The 19821-nt window shown below is 46.4% G+C and overlaps 1 protein-coding gene across 1 annotated transcript in view; it reads right to left on the bottom strand.

Moving 5' to 3' along the window:
* FAM184B (family with sequence similarity 184 member B) overlaps positions 1-19821 on the bottom strand; it is a 120812-nt gene that overhangs the window by 16722 nt on the left and 84269 nt on the right. Inside the window, exons 9-13 of the mRNA XM_060103848.1 lie at positions 15474-15603; positions 14475-14666; positions 7399-7552; positions 3804-3967; positions 813-991 (exon numbers count right to left, since the gene is read on the bottom strand). Of these exons, the coding sequence (XP_059959831.1) occupies positions 813-991; positions 3804-3967; positions 7399-7552; positions 14475-14666; positions 15474-15603 (819 nt within the window). The remainder of the gene's footprint in view (positions 1-812; positions 992-3803; positions 3968-7398; positions 7553-14474; positions 14667-15473; positions 15604-19821) is intronic.

Genomic DNA, 19821 nt, shown 5'->3' with positions numbered 1-19821 from the left:
GCAGGCCCAGCGGCCATGGCTCACGGGCCCAGCCGCTCCGCGGCATATGGGATCCTCCCAGACCGGGGCACGAACCCGTATCCCCTGCATCGGCAGGCGGACTCCTAACCACTGCGCCACCAGGGAGGCCCTTGATTTCTTTTTATAACTTAATACTATTCCATTGTATGGATGTGTACCACTTTTGTTTATCCATTCATCAGTGATGAACAGGAACAATGATTTTTAAGGATTAAAACTGTAAGTTCAACATTAATGTATCTATAATTATAATTGGTAATGTCAAGATTATACATGGTGTGAAGAGAATACTGTACAGAAACGATATGTAAATTATTTGTCAGCATATCATGCAAGTGTGATTATTTTCTAAGGCCCTTCTAGCTCTGGTTTTATGAATTATGTGAATGTAGTATCTTCATCAATAAAGTGTAATGCGTTAAGCATTAGATTAAAATTTGAAAAAAAGAAAAAAAAGAGCACACAGAACTGTCTTAACTATTCCACTGCACTGACTCCCTAAGGCTAGTTTTGAGGATACTTTTGGCATCGTTAAGTTTGATTCCATAAATTCCCTGATCTGTAGGGAAATAGGGTGCCTCTCCCCCCATTTCAGGGCTAAACCTAGGCAGTTTTGAGATCTAGAATTCCTAGACCACTGATCCTTTCCATGGGTCAAAGGAGTAACATCAGTGAAGTGCTGGCGTACTAGGGAGTCCTTTCTTTGGGAAGATGCCGAGGGTGCAACCCAATCTTAGATCCCAGAGGCTCGCCAAGGGGCAGAGGAGAGAAGCCCCGACCCGCAGACCTACCTGCGCTGGTCGCGGAGCTGCAGCGCCTCCTGCCGGTGCTGTTCCACCTCGGCCTGCAGCCGCCGCACTGTTTCCTTGAGCTGCGAGTTCTCCTCCCAGAGGCCGCATCCCTCGCTCGGCTCCTGCTCGGCGGCGCCCTTGCCCGTCGGGGAGCCCGCCTGGCCCGGACCGGCCCCCTCCTAGGGAGAAAGCAGCCAGAAGACCCGTTTGCAGGAGGCGCAATGGCAGACAAGGGCCAGAGATGTGCCGCGGCAAAGACCCAGCCTGGAACCCAAATTGGGCTCCTGATTCAGGAGCTCACGTCTAGTCTCTTAAAGTTTCCTGCTTTGAGAGTTGGCCAAATGTGGCCCTCAAAAAGTTTAATAATGCTGGTGAGCCAAGAATGTGGCTTAAATGAAAACAAGCCCAACACTGCACATGTGTGGAGTGGCGGGGCGGGGAAGGGGGGTAGGGTGTCTCTGAGTCTCTTCTTGTTAGGACACTAATTCACTAATTACCCCCCAAAGATCTCATTCCCAAATTCCATCCTATTGGCGGTTAGGGCTTCAACATGTGAATCTGGGGCGAAACCACACAGGGCAGAGGAAAGGGAGAGTGAATATTTGCTGAACAATAACAATGTCACATCACCTCACAGGATTCTGATACAGTGGGTCTGGGTACATCCCAGCCCTGTGTCTCTTGAAAAAGCCTCCCAGGTGACTCTAAGGCCACCACAGGTGTAATCCACTGCCCCACTTGCCCTTGCCCGCCCCTTTACCTAGGGTGCCTTCCACACCCAACCATTCCTGCCTTGGTGATGCCTTCTCGACCCCTCAGGGGAGAGGCGACAAGCTTTCTCTTCTCTGAGAGCTAGATCCTCTCCGTGGAGAGGTTATAATGAAGTGCACTGATTTGTTGAAATGCTGGTTTCCTCCACCAGACCAGCAGCTGTTCCTGGAAGGAGCCATCTCCTCTTCATCTTCTCAATCCTATAGCACCTAGCACAGTGGCTGGGATTCAGCAGGTGCCAAATGAATGCTTGCTGCGAAATGATGCTTGAATGTCAATGGTTCAGACAGAAATACAAAGACTGATATCCACCATTAAATGGGGTCAGGGTTAATCCCCGATTAGTGAATGTAGCAGTTTTCAAGTCCATGCAAACGGGCCTGAAGGTTTGTGCATCTGTTCCTTCCAAAGACTGAACAGCATTGCACAGGGAGCATGTGCGGCCCAGGCCCTGTACCTCTTGCTTCCCGCCCTGGGGTTTGCATAGTGTGGGATGCCCATGGGTACCACCCGGCACTCACACCTGCATGACCTGAAGAGCCTGGTTAAAGTCCTGTGGGGCCACACTTGACTAGTGGGAGGGAGAAGCTGCTGGATAAGTGCATCCCCCTCTGTACTTGGCTACGACAGATTTGAGAATTATTTCATGGGGCTCCTCAGAGGATCCCAGTGGATGCAACATCACTTACCTGCAGTGGTGGCCACGCTGGGAATGCATCCTGACGTTGCACCCCCCTTTCACTCCTGCTGCCTGGGGCTGTTCCTTCTTGTGGATATACTTCTTCTCTGTGTGGGACATCACCCAGGGCCTTGCTGTTCCTCCCGGAGGGTTCAGGGCTTCCCTCCAGTGAGGTGTAGGTAGGATTGGATGTGGATGACCAGGTACCGTCTCATCTACCCAGCCCGGGTCTCTATCCATAGCCCTCAGGCAAGCCTGTCATTCATTGCAGAGGGCCCGATATTGGGCCCTCCAGCCACCAGCTGTCACCATCCCACACTTCCCCTATCTCCTTCCACAGGTCCAGGTGGCCCCCACCAGCCTAGAACATTTAATGGATCATATTCTGTTTTCCCTCTGCTAGACTTTACCAACTGAGCTGAACTCATCGTGATACATCATTTGTTAATAATTCTCATTAAACACAGAAATTGTCTTCAGGTTCTCAGTACCAGCAAAATCTGGAATGAACCATCCCCATGTTCCTGCGATCTTCAGCAGGGCTGGGACACCAACCAATCGTGGCCGTCTGCACACCCTGGTGGAGACTCTACTGTGTGCAGACCTGTGTGCTGAGCACTGGGGGTGGGGCTGGGGGATGAGATGAAGCAGACATGGCTTGTTCTCAAAGGATGCCTAGTCCAGGCGAGGAAACAAGGGCATCCATGAAGTGATGGTTCTCCAACAGGACAGGCAGTAGAGGTGGGTGCCAGCTGAGCTATACCAACAGGAAGTGCTCCAGGAGCTCAGAGGGTAGAGAGCTCACGGGTGTGGAGGGGAGGCCCGTAGCACGGAGGGATTGACTGGGCACTGAAGAGGGAGGAAGGGGTCCCAGGCAGGGGCCAGGGCATATGCAAAGGCAGTGAGGCAGGATGCAGAGCCTGCATTTAGAGCAGAGAGGGATATGCAGCCAGTGGGTAAAGGCTTTTCAATGCCAGACTGACCACTGGGAGCTTATTCTCACAGCAGTAGGGAGCCACTGAAGGCTTTACACAGATGCACTTTAGATGAATACCTGAAGCCGTATGTGGTGGGCTGGGGAGAGATGCCTGGGTTGTTAGGAGGTCACTGTGCTACCCAGCAAGGTAGGAATTATGGAGGGCAAGGAGGGGGATGATCGGCCGAGTCTGACCAGAAAGTTCAAGGAGAGTCAGCACTGACCTCTGGTGACAAGCTCACCTGTCCTCACAGGAACAGGGAGGTCTAGACAGGGAGTCTGTCTGGGGAGGTGTTCTGAGAAACTCTCTGCAGGTCTACAGGACAGACCCTGTCTGGCACCAACACCCTGAGATCCCACTGCATCTGCCTTTAAAATAACACGCTGCACTTAAAGCTTGTTTTTGCTTTCCAAAGATGGGAGCCTGCAGGCTCATCAAGTGTCCCCCAGGCCTGTGGAAAGAGAGGTTCTTCCCCCCTTCAGACAGGGGGTGACCGAGCACCCAGAGCCTCTCCCTGACACTGCTCCAAGAAGGGTGTGGCATGGGCAGGGCAGGGGTGCTGACCTCTGCAGTGCCGGCATGGTCCTCGCTGTCCCCTGGACACTGGCTGATGGCCTGTCGCCTGCCCACACTGCCCGGGGCCCTCAGCTCAGCCTGCAGCGCTTCCAAGTCCTTCTGGTGCTCAGAGCAGGCAGCCCGCTGCTCCGCCAGCTCCTGCCTCAGGGCCTCTGCAAAAGGAAGAGCAGTGGAAGGTCAGGAGCACGGTGAGGCCAAAGTCTCTTCTGCAGGGACCACAGTCTCTGGGGTGGGCTGCAGTGGGGAGCTGCTGCAGGCGCTGGTTCGAGTTCCCCAAACTTACTGATGTATTTCAAGAGAACAGTAACAACAATACCATGTATACAGCACTAAATGTGCGAAACCCTTGAAAACCAGTTAAGCCCTACTACCATCCTATCCACTATTATCCCTCCCATTTTACGAGAGAACAGAGCCTCAGAGAAGCTAAGGAAGTGGCCCAGAGACACTCTGCTAATAAGCGGTGGAGTCAGGATTCAACACTTCCCATGGTTCTTCTTCCCTTGGGGCCACCTGCTTCGCCATTGCTGGTTAGTTAGGACGGGTGGTGGGTTAGGGTGGGACAGCCTGGGTCCAGAGCTGAACCCCGAGGCAACACCTGGCCTCAGCACCAAGTCAGAAAACTGAGAAGAACGGGGAATTAGCAAATGACCCAGTGGCCTCTTCTAGGGGTGCAGGTCTCAAATCGGAAGTGTTGACATTTGTGCCAATACTTAAGGAGACAAAACATTCACAGGTCCTACTTCTCATGGATGTAAGGTCCCAGCTGGATTGTGAAGGCGGGAGATGGCATGTCATCCCAACAGGATCATGATTAAAACCAGAATCATTCAGGAGAAATGTACACACCGTCTTTAACTCAGGGACCAGTGCAGCCAGAAACTCGAATTTCTCCTCTGAGGATGGTAGGTGATTTCTGATAGTGTTAACGCTTACCAGCATGATCAAAAGGCAAAGAAAACAATCATTTCAAAAAGAAAATTTTCTCATGGAGTAGACACTATTCAGTGAGCTATTAATAAATTTACTTATTTATTTATTTATTGGCTGTGTTGGGTCTTCGTTGCTGTGCGCGGGCTTTCTCTAGTTGCAGCGAGTGGGGGCTACCCTTTGTTGCCACGTGCGGGCTTCTCATTGCGGTGGCTTCTCATTGCAGAGCATGGGCTCTAGGCGCGCGGGCTGCAGTAGTTGTGGCTCACGGGCCCTAGAGCACAGGCTCAGTAGCTGTGGCGCATGGGCTTAGTTGCTCCGCAGCATGTGGGATCTTCCCGGACCAGGGCTCAAACCCGTGTCTCCTGCACTGGCAGGTGGTTTCTTAACCACTGCGCCACCATGGAAGTCCAAGCTATTAATTTTTAAAGAGAAGATGATTTTCAAGTGCTAGTAAACTTGATACTTTATTTTCTATTATGGACTCCTGAGACCATATTTTAGTTATTGCAAATTACTTTTGAAACATTGTTCCAATAATCCTAGAGGCCGTAAGATACCCAGTACAGGCCTTAGTACAAAGCAAGTGCTCAACATATATTTGTAAAACAAATAAATGATGTTTAGAGTGAAAATTAATGATATTGTGAAAGCGTATCAGTTGTAAAAGATTTCCCATAAGCTTACTAAGGTTCTCTGAAAAGGACAGTATTTAAACATATATAAAAGTTTAATGTATTCTGATGCTATTATGTTGAAAACTTTACTTGATCATCTTCCTTCTCCTCTAGGATTTTATTATAGTGATTTCTATAGTTTAAACACAACCCAATTTCTGAAATCCTTTATCACAAAAACATGTGCAATAAAACCCTTTAGCAAAGCAGGAACTACAGACAGATCATTCATTACCTGCCCCTCTTCTCTCATACTATCCCACCATCCATCCATCCATCCATCCATCCACTCATCCATCCATCTATCCACCCATCCACCCAACCACCTGCCCATCCACCTATTCATCCAGCATGTCTGGGTCCCCACCCCAGTATGTCAGGTAATCTGGTGGACACTCAAACCCTCTGCCCCTCACACACTGACCTATACTGCAGGTCAGGTGTGTCTCTCCAGATGTTGGAATAGGAGTAACCAGGAATTTCTAATATCACCTGTGGTGGTCCGTGCTCCCACCCACCCAAGGCCACCCACAAAGCCTACAATTTGCTATCATCATTACAGAGTCCACAAAGCCCCTTCTTCCTGGGACTTGTGCTGAGCATCCCCATCTGTCCCCAGGGTCCCTCCTGAATCTTTCATCCAGGTAAGGACCAGGCTGCTGTGGGCTCAGAGGGGCCAGGGAAGGGACAGCAGGGATGGCTGCTGTGGGGTGTTGAAATCACCAGGGGTGTCCAGCCTGATCTCAATCTGGGGAGTCTTGTTTCTGAGACAGGTGGTACAACCCAGGTTTTATCTTGTATAATGCGTCTATTTTAGATGCTGCTAACTTTAGCATTTCCCACGCAGTTGCCTCATTCCAGGGTAGCTGCTAACTAGGAAATCTGTGGGACTCTCCCTCTCTCTCTCCTTCTTCCAGAAATGTGCAGAGCTGACGTGCTGACATGTAGTGAACAGGACATACTGTATAATGAAAACTCAGTCAAGCAGCAGGTAGAACTTATTCACTTATGGAGGTAAAGAAAATGCTCTTCCCAGAATTCTCTTAAGGAGAGCCCTGTCTGGGATTGAAGAAATATTTTAAAAGGTCAATATGGTCTTGAATGCTAGGCATGAAATAAGGAGGGCATTGGTCTTGCTCTGAAGAGTGAAAAAGAAGATGAGAGTACAAGAGAAAATGAGGGAGAGAGATGATCTACAAAAATGGAGAGAGGCCCTTAGAGTCAGCCATGCAAAGTTGGAATATTCAACAATAATGACAGTGAACATTTACATAGCATTTACCATGTATCAGGCTCTATTCTTCCCATGTATATACTCACATAATTCTAATAACAGCCCATTGAGGTGGATACTATTATTATTCCCATTTTACAGATGAGCAACTGCGTCACAGAGCAGTTAAGCAACTCGCCTAAGGTCACAGAGCTAGTGAGCACTGGAGTCAGACTTCAAGCCCAGGCAATTTAGCTTTGGATATCTTTACTGCCTCTGGAAACTTCCAGAATGCTTTGTGTGACAGGTTTTTGCTGTGGAAACTGAAGAGGAGGTCAGTTTCATGCTGGGGATAACGCGGGGACAGGGAACAGCCAGGAGCCTGGGGGCCTAAGTCCCCAAATTTGCAGAAATCTTCAGAAATGAGCGTTTGAGGTTATCTCATGAAACTCTCACGAAGGCTCAGAGATCTGGCTTATGTTCAGTAATGACGATAATATTATCTGCACTCACTGGGCTCATGCTATATGCTAAGTATTTTATATTTAATATCTCATCAAATCCATACAATGCTTCTATGATGGAAGGACAAGTGTAACTCCACTTTATAGAAAAGGAAAATGAGGCTGAGGGCAACCTGTCCCACATCTCACATCTTGTTGGCGTCAGAGCCAGGAGAGTCACCCTGGCCCTTACCCCTGGGCCCCCTGCTGCCCCTGGTTTCTGCGTGTGAACCCTGCTGGGTGCACAGCTGGCTGCATACCTAGCAACAGCGCCTGCTGAGCCTGCATCCTCTCCAGCTCTCCCTGGAGCTCTTGCTGGGCCTTCTCCTCCAAGGCCTGTAGCTCTAGCCGGTGCGCCTGGTGCTGGATCTGGAGGCTGTGGCTGGATTCCTTCTTCAAGTGCTCCTCTGTGGCCTGTGGGCAAAAGTGGGAGGAAGGAGGCATGGAAGTGGGCACAGAGGGGAGACCTGTCCCTTTTGCCTAGATCCTCCTGTGCTGGGGCCCCCGCCCTGAGCACTCACCACTCCCTGACGGAGGGCTTATCAGGCTACAGCGAATGCTCCCCTGCCCATCTGGAATGACAGCGATGGCCTGGCCATAGCAGCCATTTTGTGCTGTGTGAACCTAACCCCTGTTCACAGCTGACTGGACCAAAGTGGACACCTGTTCCAAGCTGGGCCAATCGTTGGGAATTTGGTGTTAGGAGGAAGAGAGCAGGAAAGAGACACGACAGACACACTGGCTATAGGAAAAGCAAGAAAACACGTTCTCCCCTATAGGGCCCTTAGAAGGGACACAGCCCTGCCAACACCTTGATTTTAGGATTTCTGACTTCTGGCTTCCAGAACTGTCAGATAATAAATTTGTGCTGTGTTCAGCCACCAAGTTTGTGCTAATTTTGCTACAGCAGCAGTAAGAAACTAATAGTTTCTCTTTTTTTTTGCAACAGAGAGTTCCAGTATCACATACCACTTTTCAGGTGAGGAAACTGAGGCTGGGAGGGATGAATTAGCTTTCCCAAGGTCACACAGAAAAGATGCAGGATTAGGAGGAAAGAAGCTCAGAAAGGTGAAGTGCCATGACTGAAGACAGGTAATGGCGGGGGCAGGAGTGTGACCCATGGGCGGCGGTGTCCAGGGCCCAAGCCCTACCCGCTCCCTCATGCAGCCCCTGGGAACAATGAGAAATAGGACTGCAGCAAATGCATGAGGCTCCCATTAGGGGTGAGCAGACAAGGCAGCTACCTGAAGACCACAGCGTCTTTGCTTTGCTGCTCCCCAGCAAATGGGGAAAAACGGTCTTATTCCTCTCGTGGGAAACTCAGTCATCCCCTGGTGAGTTTATTTAATAAGACAGAAAAGTCTCGCACTTTTCAAACTCTCTGATACTCTCCTCCTCTTGCACTTGCTGCAAGGTTCAGAGAACTCCAACTGGTGACCTTTTTATCCCTCGGGGAATGTGAATGGAGAGATTGAAGCAAAGGTTTGTAAATGATGGAGACAAACTCTCTCACTCTGACCCGGCATCTTCAGGTCAGCCCTGCCTGCCTTCTGGCTCAGAAGCCCTTGGCAGTGAAGACCATGCAGGGTTTAGCCGCCAGATTTTATATCAAGTCAGACACTCATCCCTGGCAAATTGCTCTAGCCTCTTGTTTGCCTTGCTCTTGTTGTGGCTGGTTTGGGGCCTCCTAAGCGGCCTGACTTCACCCCCAACTCTCCATGTTCCATCCTATATAAAGTCTCCGTCCCCTGTGCTCCCAAAATACCATGCGCGGCCATCTCATGGCTCCAATTTACTGAATTACAGCAACCTGTTTGAGTGGCTGCCTTTCCCCTTAGAGGTGAGCTCCATAAAGGCAGACTGTGTTAATCATCTTTGTATTTCCTGAGCTCAGCACGATGGTAGCTCAAGGTAAATGCTCAATAAATACCTGCAGAATCAATGAGTAAGAAGAGTGGATCTTCTTAAAATTGAGCTCTTCTATGGACTGAATGTTTGTGTCCCCCCACCCCCAAAATTCATATGTTGAAACCTATTCCCCAATGTGATGGAATTAGGAGGTGGAGCCTCTGGGAGGTGCTTAGGTTGTGACGGTGGAGCCCTCATGAATGGGATTAGTGCCCTTATACAAGAGAGCTCAGAGAGAGCTCCCTTCCTCTTCTGCCATGTAAGGTTATAGTGAGAAGATGGCCATCTATGAGCCAGGAAGCAGGCTCTCAACACACCCCAAATCTGTCTGATCTGAGACTTGGACTTCCAGCCTCCAGAACTGTGGGAAATAAATTTCTGTTGTTTATAAGCCACTCAGCCTATGTTATTCTGCTAGAGCAGCCTGAACAGAATAAGACAAGCTCTTATTCAGTCATGTACTGTTCTAAGCACTTTATGTGGATTATCTCTTTTGACGCTCTCAGTGGTCCTGTATGGTACATACTATTAGCCATCATTTTATGAATGAGGAACCTGAGGCACAAGGAAGCCTAAGCTCCCTTTCCTCTTAAGTGGCAGACCCAGGATTTGAACCCAGGCATCCCACTCTTAATCACTATCTTGTGTTAGGAATGACCAGATGTCTGCCATCTCCAATGAGAACTGCAACCTGTCTCTTTTGTCTCATTCTGGAACCATCCCATGCAGACTGGAGCCAGCAATAAAGACCCCGTGAATCTGGTTCCAGGGTGACCAGGGACTGGGGCTTAGAACCACAGGGTCCCCCCAGTGGGCAGAGCACCCTCCCCCTCTCCCACCACCAGATCCTCCTTCCTCCGATCAGTCGGAGGCCCTGGGACACCTCCCTTGCAGGTGGGCCAGCCCTCTGTGCTTGCTCTGCCTCCTGCAGGGGATTGAGGCCTAAAGCCTGGAGGGGTAAAGCTCAAGCCAACCCAAAGGCCGGCGTGACCCAGCAGCGAATAACCTGGGAATCTCGGCAGCCTGAGCCCTTATAGATTGCAAGCCAACCTGGAAAAAGATTTAAGAGAATAAAGGAAGAAAAGGAACTCACAAATTTTATAAATTTATTTATTTATTTTTCACTGCATTGGGTCTCCGTTGCTGTGTGTGGGCTTTCTCTAGTTGCGGCGAGTGGGGGTTACTCTTTATTGCCGTGCGCGGACTTCTCATTGCGGAGGCTTCTCTTGTTGAGGAGCACGGGCTCTAGGCACGCGGGCTTCAGTAGTTGTGGCTCACGGGCTCAGTAGTTGTGGCTTGCAGGCTCTAGAGCACAGGCTCAGTAGCTGTGGCGGATGGGCTTAGTTGCTCCGCAGCATGTAGGAACTTCTTGGACCGGGGCTTGAACCCGTGTCCCCTGCATTGGCAGGCGGATTCTTAACCACTGCGCCTCCAGGGAAGTCCCAGAACTCACAAATTTTGAACACCTACTAAGTGCCAAGCAGTCCACATTGCATGATCTCATTTCTTTTTTCTTTTCTTTTTTAAAAAAGCCTATTTTATAATTTTATTGGGGCAATACATGCACATAGTATAAAGAGCCAAATAATATTTTCAAAAAAGGAAAAACAGCACCTCCTAGCCCTCCTTCTTCCTCCTTCTGCATCCTGCCCACTGGAGGCAGCCACTGGCAACTCTTTTAGTTCTTTCTTCTGATATTTACCACCATTAACAAGATAGTACCTTCCTTCTGCTCTATCTTGATTATTTTAGAAATTATGAATTGTCTTCCCATTATGGTGGATAAGGATTTTGGTCTCATACATTCTTCCCCTTCCATTCCTTATATACAGTTATCTTGCTTTTTTAAATACAGTAAAATATATTCAGTATTTATCCTTCTTGGGAGTAAATACCATTTACTGCTGAGCTAAATGAACTATAATTATTAAAATCTACCTTATACAAAGTTTTGTTTTTCCTTGCATTAATAACTACTGCATTTTTAATTTGCTTAGTTTTCTTTGGAGATTTGGCTAAGTCTTCCTACAACCTCTAAAAGCTTTGTAAAATACTTTCACGACAATCTTTCACATGGCCAAATCGGTCAGAGAAACCATCAGGTCTATTTTTCCTCGGAGGCATCTCTTCTAGAGCCCTCAGTCATCATGCTCCAGTCTAGACTGAGTTGTTCCCTCAGCCAGTGGCATAGCTGGGCTCCTAAAACCTTCCTTCTCCTGTGTTGGATTCTCTGTGGCCTGGATCCCTTTTATTTCCTCTTTCTTGATTTGCTCCCTTGTTTTGGTGGGATATTCTTCAAGGAACTTCCTAAGGAAAAGTGTATGGAAGATGTATAGGTCCAACAGGAGACAGAAACCACACAGTAATTTAAACAAGGGAAACTGAATCTAAAGAACTATTAAGCTCTGATAGGAGAGTAACTGTAAAGATGCAAAGAGATCTCTGAAGGGTATCCTGAGGCTGAGGGAGAGCATTCAAGAAAGGGAAAGCTTGGAAGGGGGAGCCCTTCCCCAGCCTGGGATCCAGACCTTGTTGGAGAAGGTGTGGTGGCAGCTCACTGATGGAGGTCACCAGGTTGCCCAGGCCAGAGTCAAGCAGGAGTAACCCTCCACAGCGCTGGTGAGCCACAGATGGGCAGGTACCCAGAGGGGACGGGGGCACCAATGCAGGCATGAGGGCCAGAGGGAACAGTGTTTGCCTTGGGAGGGTTGCAAGAAACAAACTTCTGGGGTGCAGGCAACAGCAGCCAACAGGCAGGAGCCCAGAAAGAGTCAGGGTGTGCAGGTGTGAGGATGGAGTCTGTGGTGTCCACATCGGGAGACCACAGGATGGTAGTCACTGGGCCTGGACCAGGGCTACGAGATCACCGTGAAGTCACTGGGGGAGTATCACCGATGTCCTCACACACCCAGGGCTCTGTTCAACTGTGCAACAGAAGCCAGAAACAGAGCAAAAATGCAACTGCCAGAACCAGGAAGAGAAGCCTCCTTCTTCCTGCAAGGTGCCTCCAGTGCCTTCTACTGACAAAGCTTGACACTGTGCGCTCTGTAAAGGAGGAGAAATGCTTAAAGAATCCAGATCATTATCGCAAGCAGGCATCAAGAGCTGAGAGGCATAAACTGATAACAGACGGTAAATTTCCTAATATTTCATTTGTCTGATATATTTTTATTCAATTTTCACTCTTGCTAATGGTTTTAATTGAATTTCTCAAAATTGCTTCATGATCTTCTTGCTTCCCTGTTGCTGTTGAGATGTCTGATGACATGTGGATTCAAGTACTTTGAGTCTGGTATCAATTTTCCTCTTTGGGAGCTTTCAGAATTTCTTCTGTTTCCTCGGTGTTCTGAAGTTTCAAGACAAGCCTGGGTTGGGTCTTTTTCATTTCCTTATAGGAATTTCATTCTGTTATTTCTTTGAAAATCTCCTCCCCTCCATGATCTCTTTCTGGAACTCCTATTTGCTAGATATCAGCCTCCTGGATTGTGTTTCTGCACTTCTGGTTCCTTCTCTCCCATCATCCATTCCTTTGTCTTTCTACTTTGCTGTCTGGAAGGTTTCTTCATTTTCTATATTTCAACTCATTTACTGATTTTTAAGTTTTCTGCTATCCTGTTTTTTATTTTAAAAGAACTCTTTCTTGCTCTAAGTGCCCCCTCCTTTGCAAATAACATGTTGTCCTTGTTTCATGGATGCAAATCTAATCTCTTAATTCTGAGGATATCAATCCTCATTGAATTTTTTTTTCTGTTGCCCACATTAGCCATTTCCTCTGAGTTCATTCTTTTCCTCTTGATAATCTTGGATTCCCACTCTCCCATTAGAGACTTCCTCGAAAGTTTAGTAATCTTCTGCTGTCTCTTCATATTTAAGAGTGGGCACTGGAGGATAATCAGAAGCTCCATCTGTACCTGGGGTGGTGCAGCAGGGGGGCATCTATTGGATGGTGAGTTCCTCTGGGGATCTCGGTTCTAGCTGCTTGTTTTCTGGAGCTGAGCAGAGAAAGCATTGCTGGGGGTGTGACAGAGGTGACTGGAGCCCACCTAATGGTTCAGTACACAGATTTTCACCTAAACTTAGTCTCAGATGCAAGCCTCATCCCAGCCTCTGTGACTGGTACTTCCTAATTCAGAGTCTCTCTGGCTTAGTTTACCCAGGGATCGCTGCCCCCCACCCCAATCTCTTGTCCTTAAATAAGACAGAGGTAATTGGCTGGCTGTGCTGGGTAAGCTGGGAACCTGGGCTTCTAGGTGAGTCACACTCTCCACTTCACTCTTGCCTTCTGTTTCCACCGGTGCCTCCAATTCCTGGCTTCTCTGAGTTCCACTGTCAGCTTGATTCTTGTCCTTCTCTGTCTTCAGGCACTTTGGTTTGAGCCTCTCTGCTCTGCAAGGTCATATACTATGTCTCCATTTGTTTCCTGTCCTCATGTATTGTGGTTCAAGGGTACAGATGTCTCCCAGCTTCATCTGAACAGAATATGCTTCTGCTGTGTGTCTTTATTGTTTTTTTAGAGCACTTCCAATAGGAAAGAATTCAGAAGTCTTTATTTTGCCACCTTAAAACCAGAACTCCCACGTTTTTTCATTTAATCATCTTGACATCTCAAAGAAGTGGGTCTCAATATCCCCAATTTATAGAAGGGGAATTAAACTTGAGGCTTTAATTCAGTGAGACCCTTGAGTACCTAGCTACTATGAGCTAGGAGAGGATTCAGTAATGGACAGGTAGAGATGGTTCCTGGCTTCAAGGGGCTTCCAGTTTGGTGAATTTGATCATATAAAGAGGGAATTAGCGTGTGAAGCCAGCCCGCTGTGTGAAGCCCGTGGTGACAGTGTGCTATCTGTAGCAGTAAGAGCAAGCGCCCATTTCCTGAGAGAGCAGGGAGGGAAGGCCTTCTGAGAAAGCAGAAGGTAGAGGTGACAGGTGAAAGGTGCCTGAACCTCCCTGCTGATTACACATCGCAGAGGGCCTGACCACCTCCTCATTGCTTTCCAAGCCATTCGGAAGGTCTTTTTCTGCTGAGCTGGTCTTTCTCAATTCTGGGCTGCCCTCCTCTTTTTAGCTGCCAGCCTGAGCCTGACTCCTTAGCACACATCATGCATAACATTGCCCAAGTCATGAAAGAAAGTTGTTCTTACGATATCAAGATCATGAGCAGATGGGGAAAAGCAGTACCAGAAGCTCAAGGGACCTGAGTCTGAATCCTTGCTTTGCCACTTACTAGCTGTGTGACCCTGAGCAAGTTACTGAACCTCTCTGAGCCTCTTTCCTCATCCAGAAAAAGAGAATATGATAATAATGACCTCGTAAAATGATTGTGGGGACTGGAGATAATGTACATAAGGCACCTCATAAATCGCCGAGCAGGTGCTTGCACAGCAAGTGCTCGGTAGTAGTCAGTGGACACCATCGTTAGCACCCTTACCTTGACTTCCTGGTTTTTGGCCTTCTCGAGCATGCGGAGCGCTCGTTGGTGGGCGGCCTCGAGCTGAGCTTTCGCCACCTGATTCTGCTGGACAGTCTCCTGGAGCTCGCGGTCGGAGAGCTGCTTGAGCGCCCGCAGGTCCTCCCTGTAGTTGCTGGTGCACTGCTCCAGAGCCTGCTGCATCTGCGAGACCTGCCCGCCAGAGCATCCGACCTCAGGCTGTGCCCCTCACCCCGCCTGGGATTTTCTTTAAACATAAAAGCTTTCTGAACATCTCCACAGCCCAGCTGAGCCTCCTCTACCCAAGGGAACTCTGAGGGGGGTAGAAGCTGCAAGTGTAAAGAATCCGGGGACAGCCAGCCCTCCTGGGGGATCCTCAGCTAGAGCCATGGATGCCAGGGAACAGGGAAGAAGGGCTGGAACGTATGCCACCCAAGAGAAATCAAGAGACCAGAAAACCCTCCAAAGGTCTACACAGCAGCCTCCCTTGCGTACCCCACCCCGCCGTGCCCAAATCTCGCTTTCTTACAGAAGCTTTCCCTGACAACCCTATTTGGCATTATACGCACCCTCTCATCACCAGACAGCCTCCCAATCTCCTTCATCCTGCTCTGCTTTTTCTTTTTCCGGAAGCCCGTAACACGTTCTAATATACTATGTGCTTTGCTTATTTCCTATGTCTAGTATTTTTTGTCTGTATCCACCTCCTCTGCTAAAATACAAGCCCTGTAATGCAGGACTTTTGTATAGTTTGTTCACTGACGATATCCAAGCACCTAGAAGAGTTCCTGGCTCCTAGCAGGCGCTCATGAGCCATAGCAGGTGTTGAATGAATAAATAAACAGAACCCAGAATCCCACCTCGCCCTGGACCTGGAATACCCTCCCCAGCTTGAACAAGAATCAGGCCCTGCATGCATTTCCAAGGTTGTCTGCAAGACTAAGCAAGAGGTAGGGTCTCACTCAGCATGAGGGTGCATCCCCACCACGGCTGTCCTACCTGGGCTTGCAATCTGGCTTTCTGGCTCTGCCACTCATCCTGCAGTCGCTGGATTTCCGGCGCCTTCTCCTTCAGCAAAGAGCCCAGCGGAGGCTGCAGGTCACTTCCCTCCTTGAGGGGCACTTCGATCCTTTGAAGATATGGAGGCCAAAATCACAAGAGATCCCAGGCTGGAAATGACTATCACCCTGATAGCATCTCAGACACTCGGGCTGGGAGGAGGGAGCTCCGATGGCGGCTAGTGGAATGAGAGACATCTCACTTGGACTTTAAAAAGCCACTTGACTACAAATTCTCAGTGCTATTGCACTTGGGATACTGTCAAGATTCAGCTGGAATCATCCAGCATCTGTTTTAGTGGGTGCTTAATAAATGATGATTAATTGTCAGAATGACTGAGAGCTTAGAATTAGTTATATGGGGTCCCTGGGGGCTTCAAAAGAAGAAGTCTCTGTGGTCTAATCTCACAGCTTTTCCTGCATATGGAAAAAAATAACAAAACAATGATGATTTACTTAAATACAGTACTTTACACTTTTCAAAGCACACTCAAAACTTTTACTGGCTGTCCCCAGCTATAGATAGGAGGATTATAAATAGGCCTTTTTGTGTGTGTAGCAAGAACAAGAAAACGCTGGTTTAAAGCTCCAGTAGTTTCTGCATTCTAGAAGAGATGCTGACAAATATTTTTGGAGGAGACTTTCCTGTACTCAGTTCTGTGCTTTTAAACCAGCTGAGAAATTCAAATGTGATTGGTTGAGATTGTAAAGTTAAGTATTTATCCTGTTTAACAGTGCAAAAGGATGCCACACGGTGGGCATCTCTGCCAAGATTGCTGGGACTCAGTGACATTTTGCTTCCTCTGGCAAAGACAGCAGGCCAGAGGACCAGAGGTTAGGGAGTTAGGGCCCTGGACTGTGAAGAAAGGCCATGATAAGAAGGACTCTGGCTTGGCAGAGGTGAAAAGGCCCAGCAACATGGACAGAGGGGACCCTTGAAAGGTAGGGCAGGATGCTAAGGGTAGCATAGCAAAGTGGTTAAGAGGATGGACACTAGAGCCAGATTGCCCAGGTTCAAATTCCAGCTCTACTACACTGGTTATGTGACCTTGGCTGAGCTCTTCAAATTGTCTGGGTTTCCTCTTCCATAACATGGGGTTAATAATAGTACCTTTCACACAGATTGTTATAAAGCTTAATAGAGTAAATATCTTAAAAAATGCTTAACACTATGTCTGGCACATAGTTAATAATCACATAAAAAATTAATCAAACATTTAATAAAGTGAGAAGTTTTCTTTCTCTGCATCCTAATTCTCTTAGGTTATCCTCAAACTTTTGGAAGCTATGCTAAACATAACCATATTTAAGGAACAATAAAGGGGAGATACCTTGGTCTGAGCTCTGGTTAGGAGAAGCCAGAGGTGACAGACAGTGAAGCAGTCTAGAGCAAGAATGATAAGTGACACTACCAGGCTGGATGTGTGGAACAGGTAAACCTTCCCTGGGGAGGGGACCAGACTTTCTCCCAGGGCTCAGTTCTTATCTTTAAAAATGTTTTATTGAGGTAAAGTTTACAGTATTGAAATTATGTGTACAATTCAATGAGTTTTGACAAATACACACAACCATAAAAGCAACACCCCAATCAAAATATAGAACATTTTCATTACCCAAAAACTTCCCTGCACCCTCTTCCGGTCAATCCACCATCCACAGGCAGCCAACGCTTTGATTTCCATCACCATAGATTAGTTTTGCCTCATCTTAAGCATCATACAAACAGAATCACGTGGTACTACATAATGTCTCTGGAATTCAACCACATTGTTGCAAATGTCAGTAGTTCACACTTTTGGCTGCTGAGAGGTATTTCATTACATGAATACACTATGATTTGTGTATCCATTTTCCTACTGATAAACAACATTTCAGCTGTTTTTATTTCTGGATTATTATGAATAAAGCTGTTAGAAATATTCTTGTACAAATATTTTGGTGGATATATGTTCCCATTTCTTTTGCTTAAATACCTAGAATTAGAATTGCTGGTAGGTATATGCTTAATTTTTTAGGAAACTATCAAATGGTTTTCCAAAGTGGTTGTACCATTTTACACTCCCAGGAGCAATGCATGAGAGTTCTAGTCACTCTACATCATTGCCAACATTTTGTGCTGTCAGTCTTTTAATTTTAGCCATTCTGATAGGTGGGAAATGGTATTTCCTTTTGGTTTTCAGTTGCACTTCACTGATGACTAATGATGTTGAGTACATATTCATGTGCTTATGGGCCATTCATATATCTTTTTTATGGAAGTGTCTGTTCAAACATTTTGTCCATTTAAAAAATACGCTTGTCTTTTTATTGTTGATTTATAGGTCTGTGGCTTGTCTATTCATTTTCTCACTGGCATTTTTTTAATGAGCATACATTTTAATTTTGATGAAGACCAATTTATCAATTGTTTGTGATGATTAATATTTTCATGTCCTAAGAAATCATGTCCTACCCCAAATTTTCAAAGATATTTTCCTATGTATTATAGTTTTAACTTTATGTTTAGATCTATGGAACATCTCAAATTAATTTTTATGCATGGGTTGAGACAGAGGTTGAGGTTTATTTCTTCTCATATGTTTATCCAGTTCCAACACCATTTGTTGAAAAACTTTTCCTCTCCCTATTAAATTGCCTCAGCACCTTTAAGAAAAACGAATCTACATCTTTGTGCAGGTCTATTTCCAGAACCTTCATTGTTTTTCATTGATCTATTTGTCTATCTATATACTGATACCATATAGGCTTTATTACTCTAGCTTCATAATGTCTTAAAATCAGGAAAGCCTGAGTCCTCCAGCTATGTTCTTCAAGATTCTTTTATCTAGGTCCTTTGCTTTTCCATATCAGTATTCAGAACAGCTTATTTATTCCTACAAATAGGGCTATTGGGATTTTATATGGGATTGAACTGAGTCTATAGCTCAATTAAGAGTAAATTAAGATCTTAACAACACTGAATATTTCAATCATGATCATTCTGTCTATAAATAAAGATACTTTTATTCTTCCTTTCTAATTTGTAGCTCTTCTTCTTGCTTTATAGGACTGGCTAGGACCTTCATGACAGTGTTAAGGAGTGAAAGCAGAATTTTTGCCTTGTTTCAAATTTTAGGAGGAATGTGTTCAACATTTCACCATTATGCATGTTTACATAGTTTATCATAGATGATCTTTTTCAGGTTGAAGAAATTCTCTTCTATTCATGGACTGAAGAGTTTTTATCACGAAAGGATGTTAAATTTTGTCGAATGCTTTTGTACATCTATTGATATGATTCTTTTTTTAATAATAATTTTTTAAATTTTATTTATTTATTTTTATTTTTGGCTGCCTTGGGTCTTTGTTCCTGCACATGGGCTTTTCTCTAGTTGCGGCGAGCAGGGGCTACTTTTTGTTGCGGTTCGCGGGCTTCTCATTGGGTGGCTTCTCTTGTTGCAGAGCACAGGCTCTAGGCGCGTGGGCTTCGGTAGTTTTGGCACTCGGGCTCAGCAGTTGTGGCTCACGGGCTCCAGAGCAGAGGCTCAGTACTTGTGGTGCACGGACTTAGTTGCTCCGTAGCATGTGGGATCTTCCTGGACCAGGGCTCGAACCCGTGTCCCCTGCACTGGCAGGCGGATTCTTAACCACTGTGCCACCAGGGAAGTCCCGATTTGATTCTTTTTTCCCTTTATTTTTTAATGTGATGAATTACATGATTACCATTCACATGTTAAACCAACCACGCATTCCAGGGATAAATTCTACTTGGTCATGATGTATTATTCTTTTTATATATTGCTTGATTTTATTTTCAAACATTTTGTTGAGGATTTTGCATTCATGATGAATATTAGTTTATCTACATTGGTGAATGTTTTAGGTGCCTTGAAAAAAATTTATTCTGTAGCTGTTCAGCACATTGTCTATAGGTATCAATTAGATTAAGCTAGTTAAAAGTATAGTTCAAATCTTCTATGTCCTTACTGATATTAGTCTAATCATTCAATCAAATACTCAGAAAAGGGTGTCAAAATCTCCAAATGTGATTGAGAATTTCTCCCTTTAGTTCTCTCAGTATTTGTTTCATTAGGTAATACAGATTCAGGATTGTTATGTCCTCCAGATGAATTGACCCCTTTACCATTATGAAATATCCCATTTTAATCCCTGGTAATACTCCTTGTTCTGAAGTCTACTGTGATATGAATATAGCCACATTAGCTTCCTTATGTTTCATATTTGCATGGTATGTCTATTCCTACCCTTTTACCTTCAAACCTAACTGTGCCTGTATTAGGGCTGCCATG

Source organism: Mesoplodon densirostris, chromosome 1, assembly GCF_025265405.1.
Source record: "Mesoplodon densirostris isolate mMesDen1 chromosome 1, mMesDen1 primary haplotype, whole genome shotgun sequence".
In the NCBI taxonomy this organism is placed as follows: Eukaryota; Metazoa; Chordata; class Mammalia; order Artiodactyla; family Ziphiidae; genus Mesoplodon; species Mesoplodon densirostris.
The sequence above is the reverse complement of the archived record's forward strand: the minus strand, read 5'-3'. Positions and strand labels throughout refer to the sequence as shown.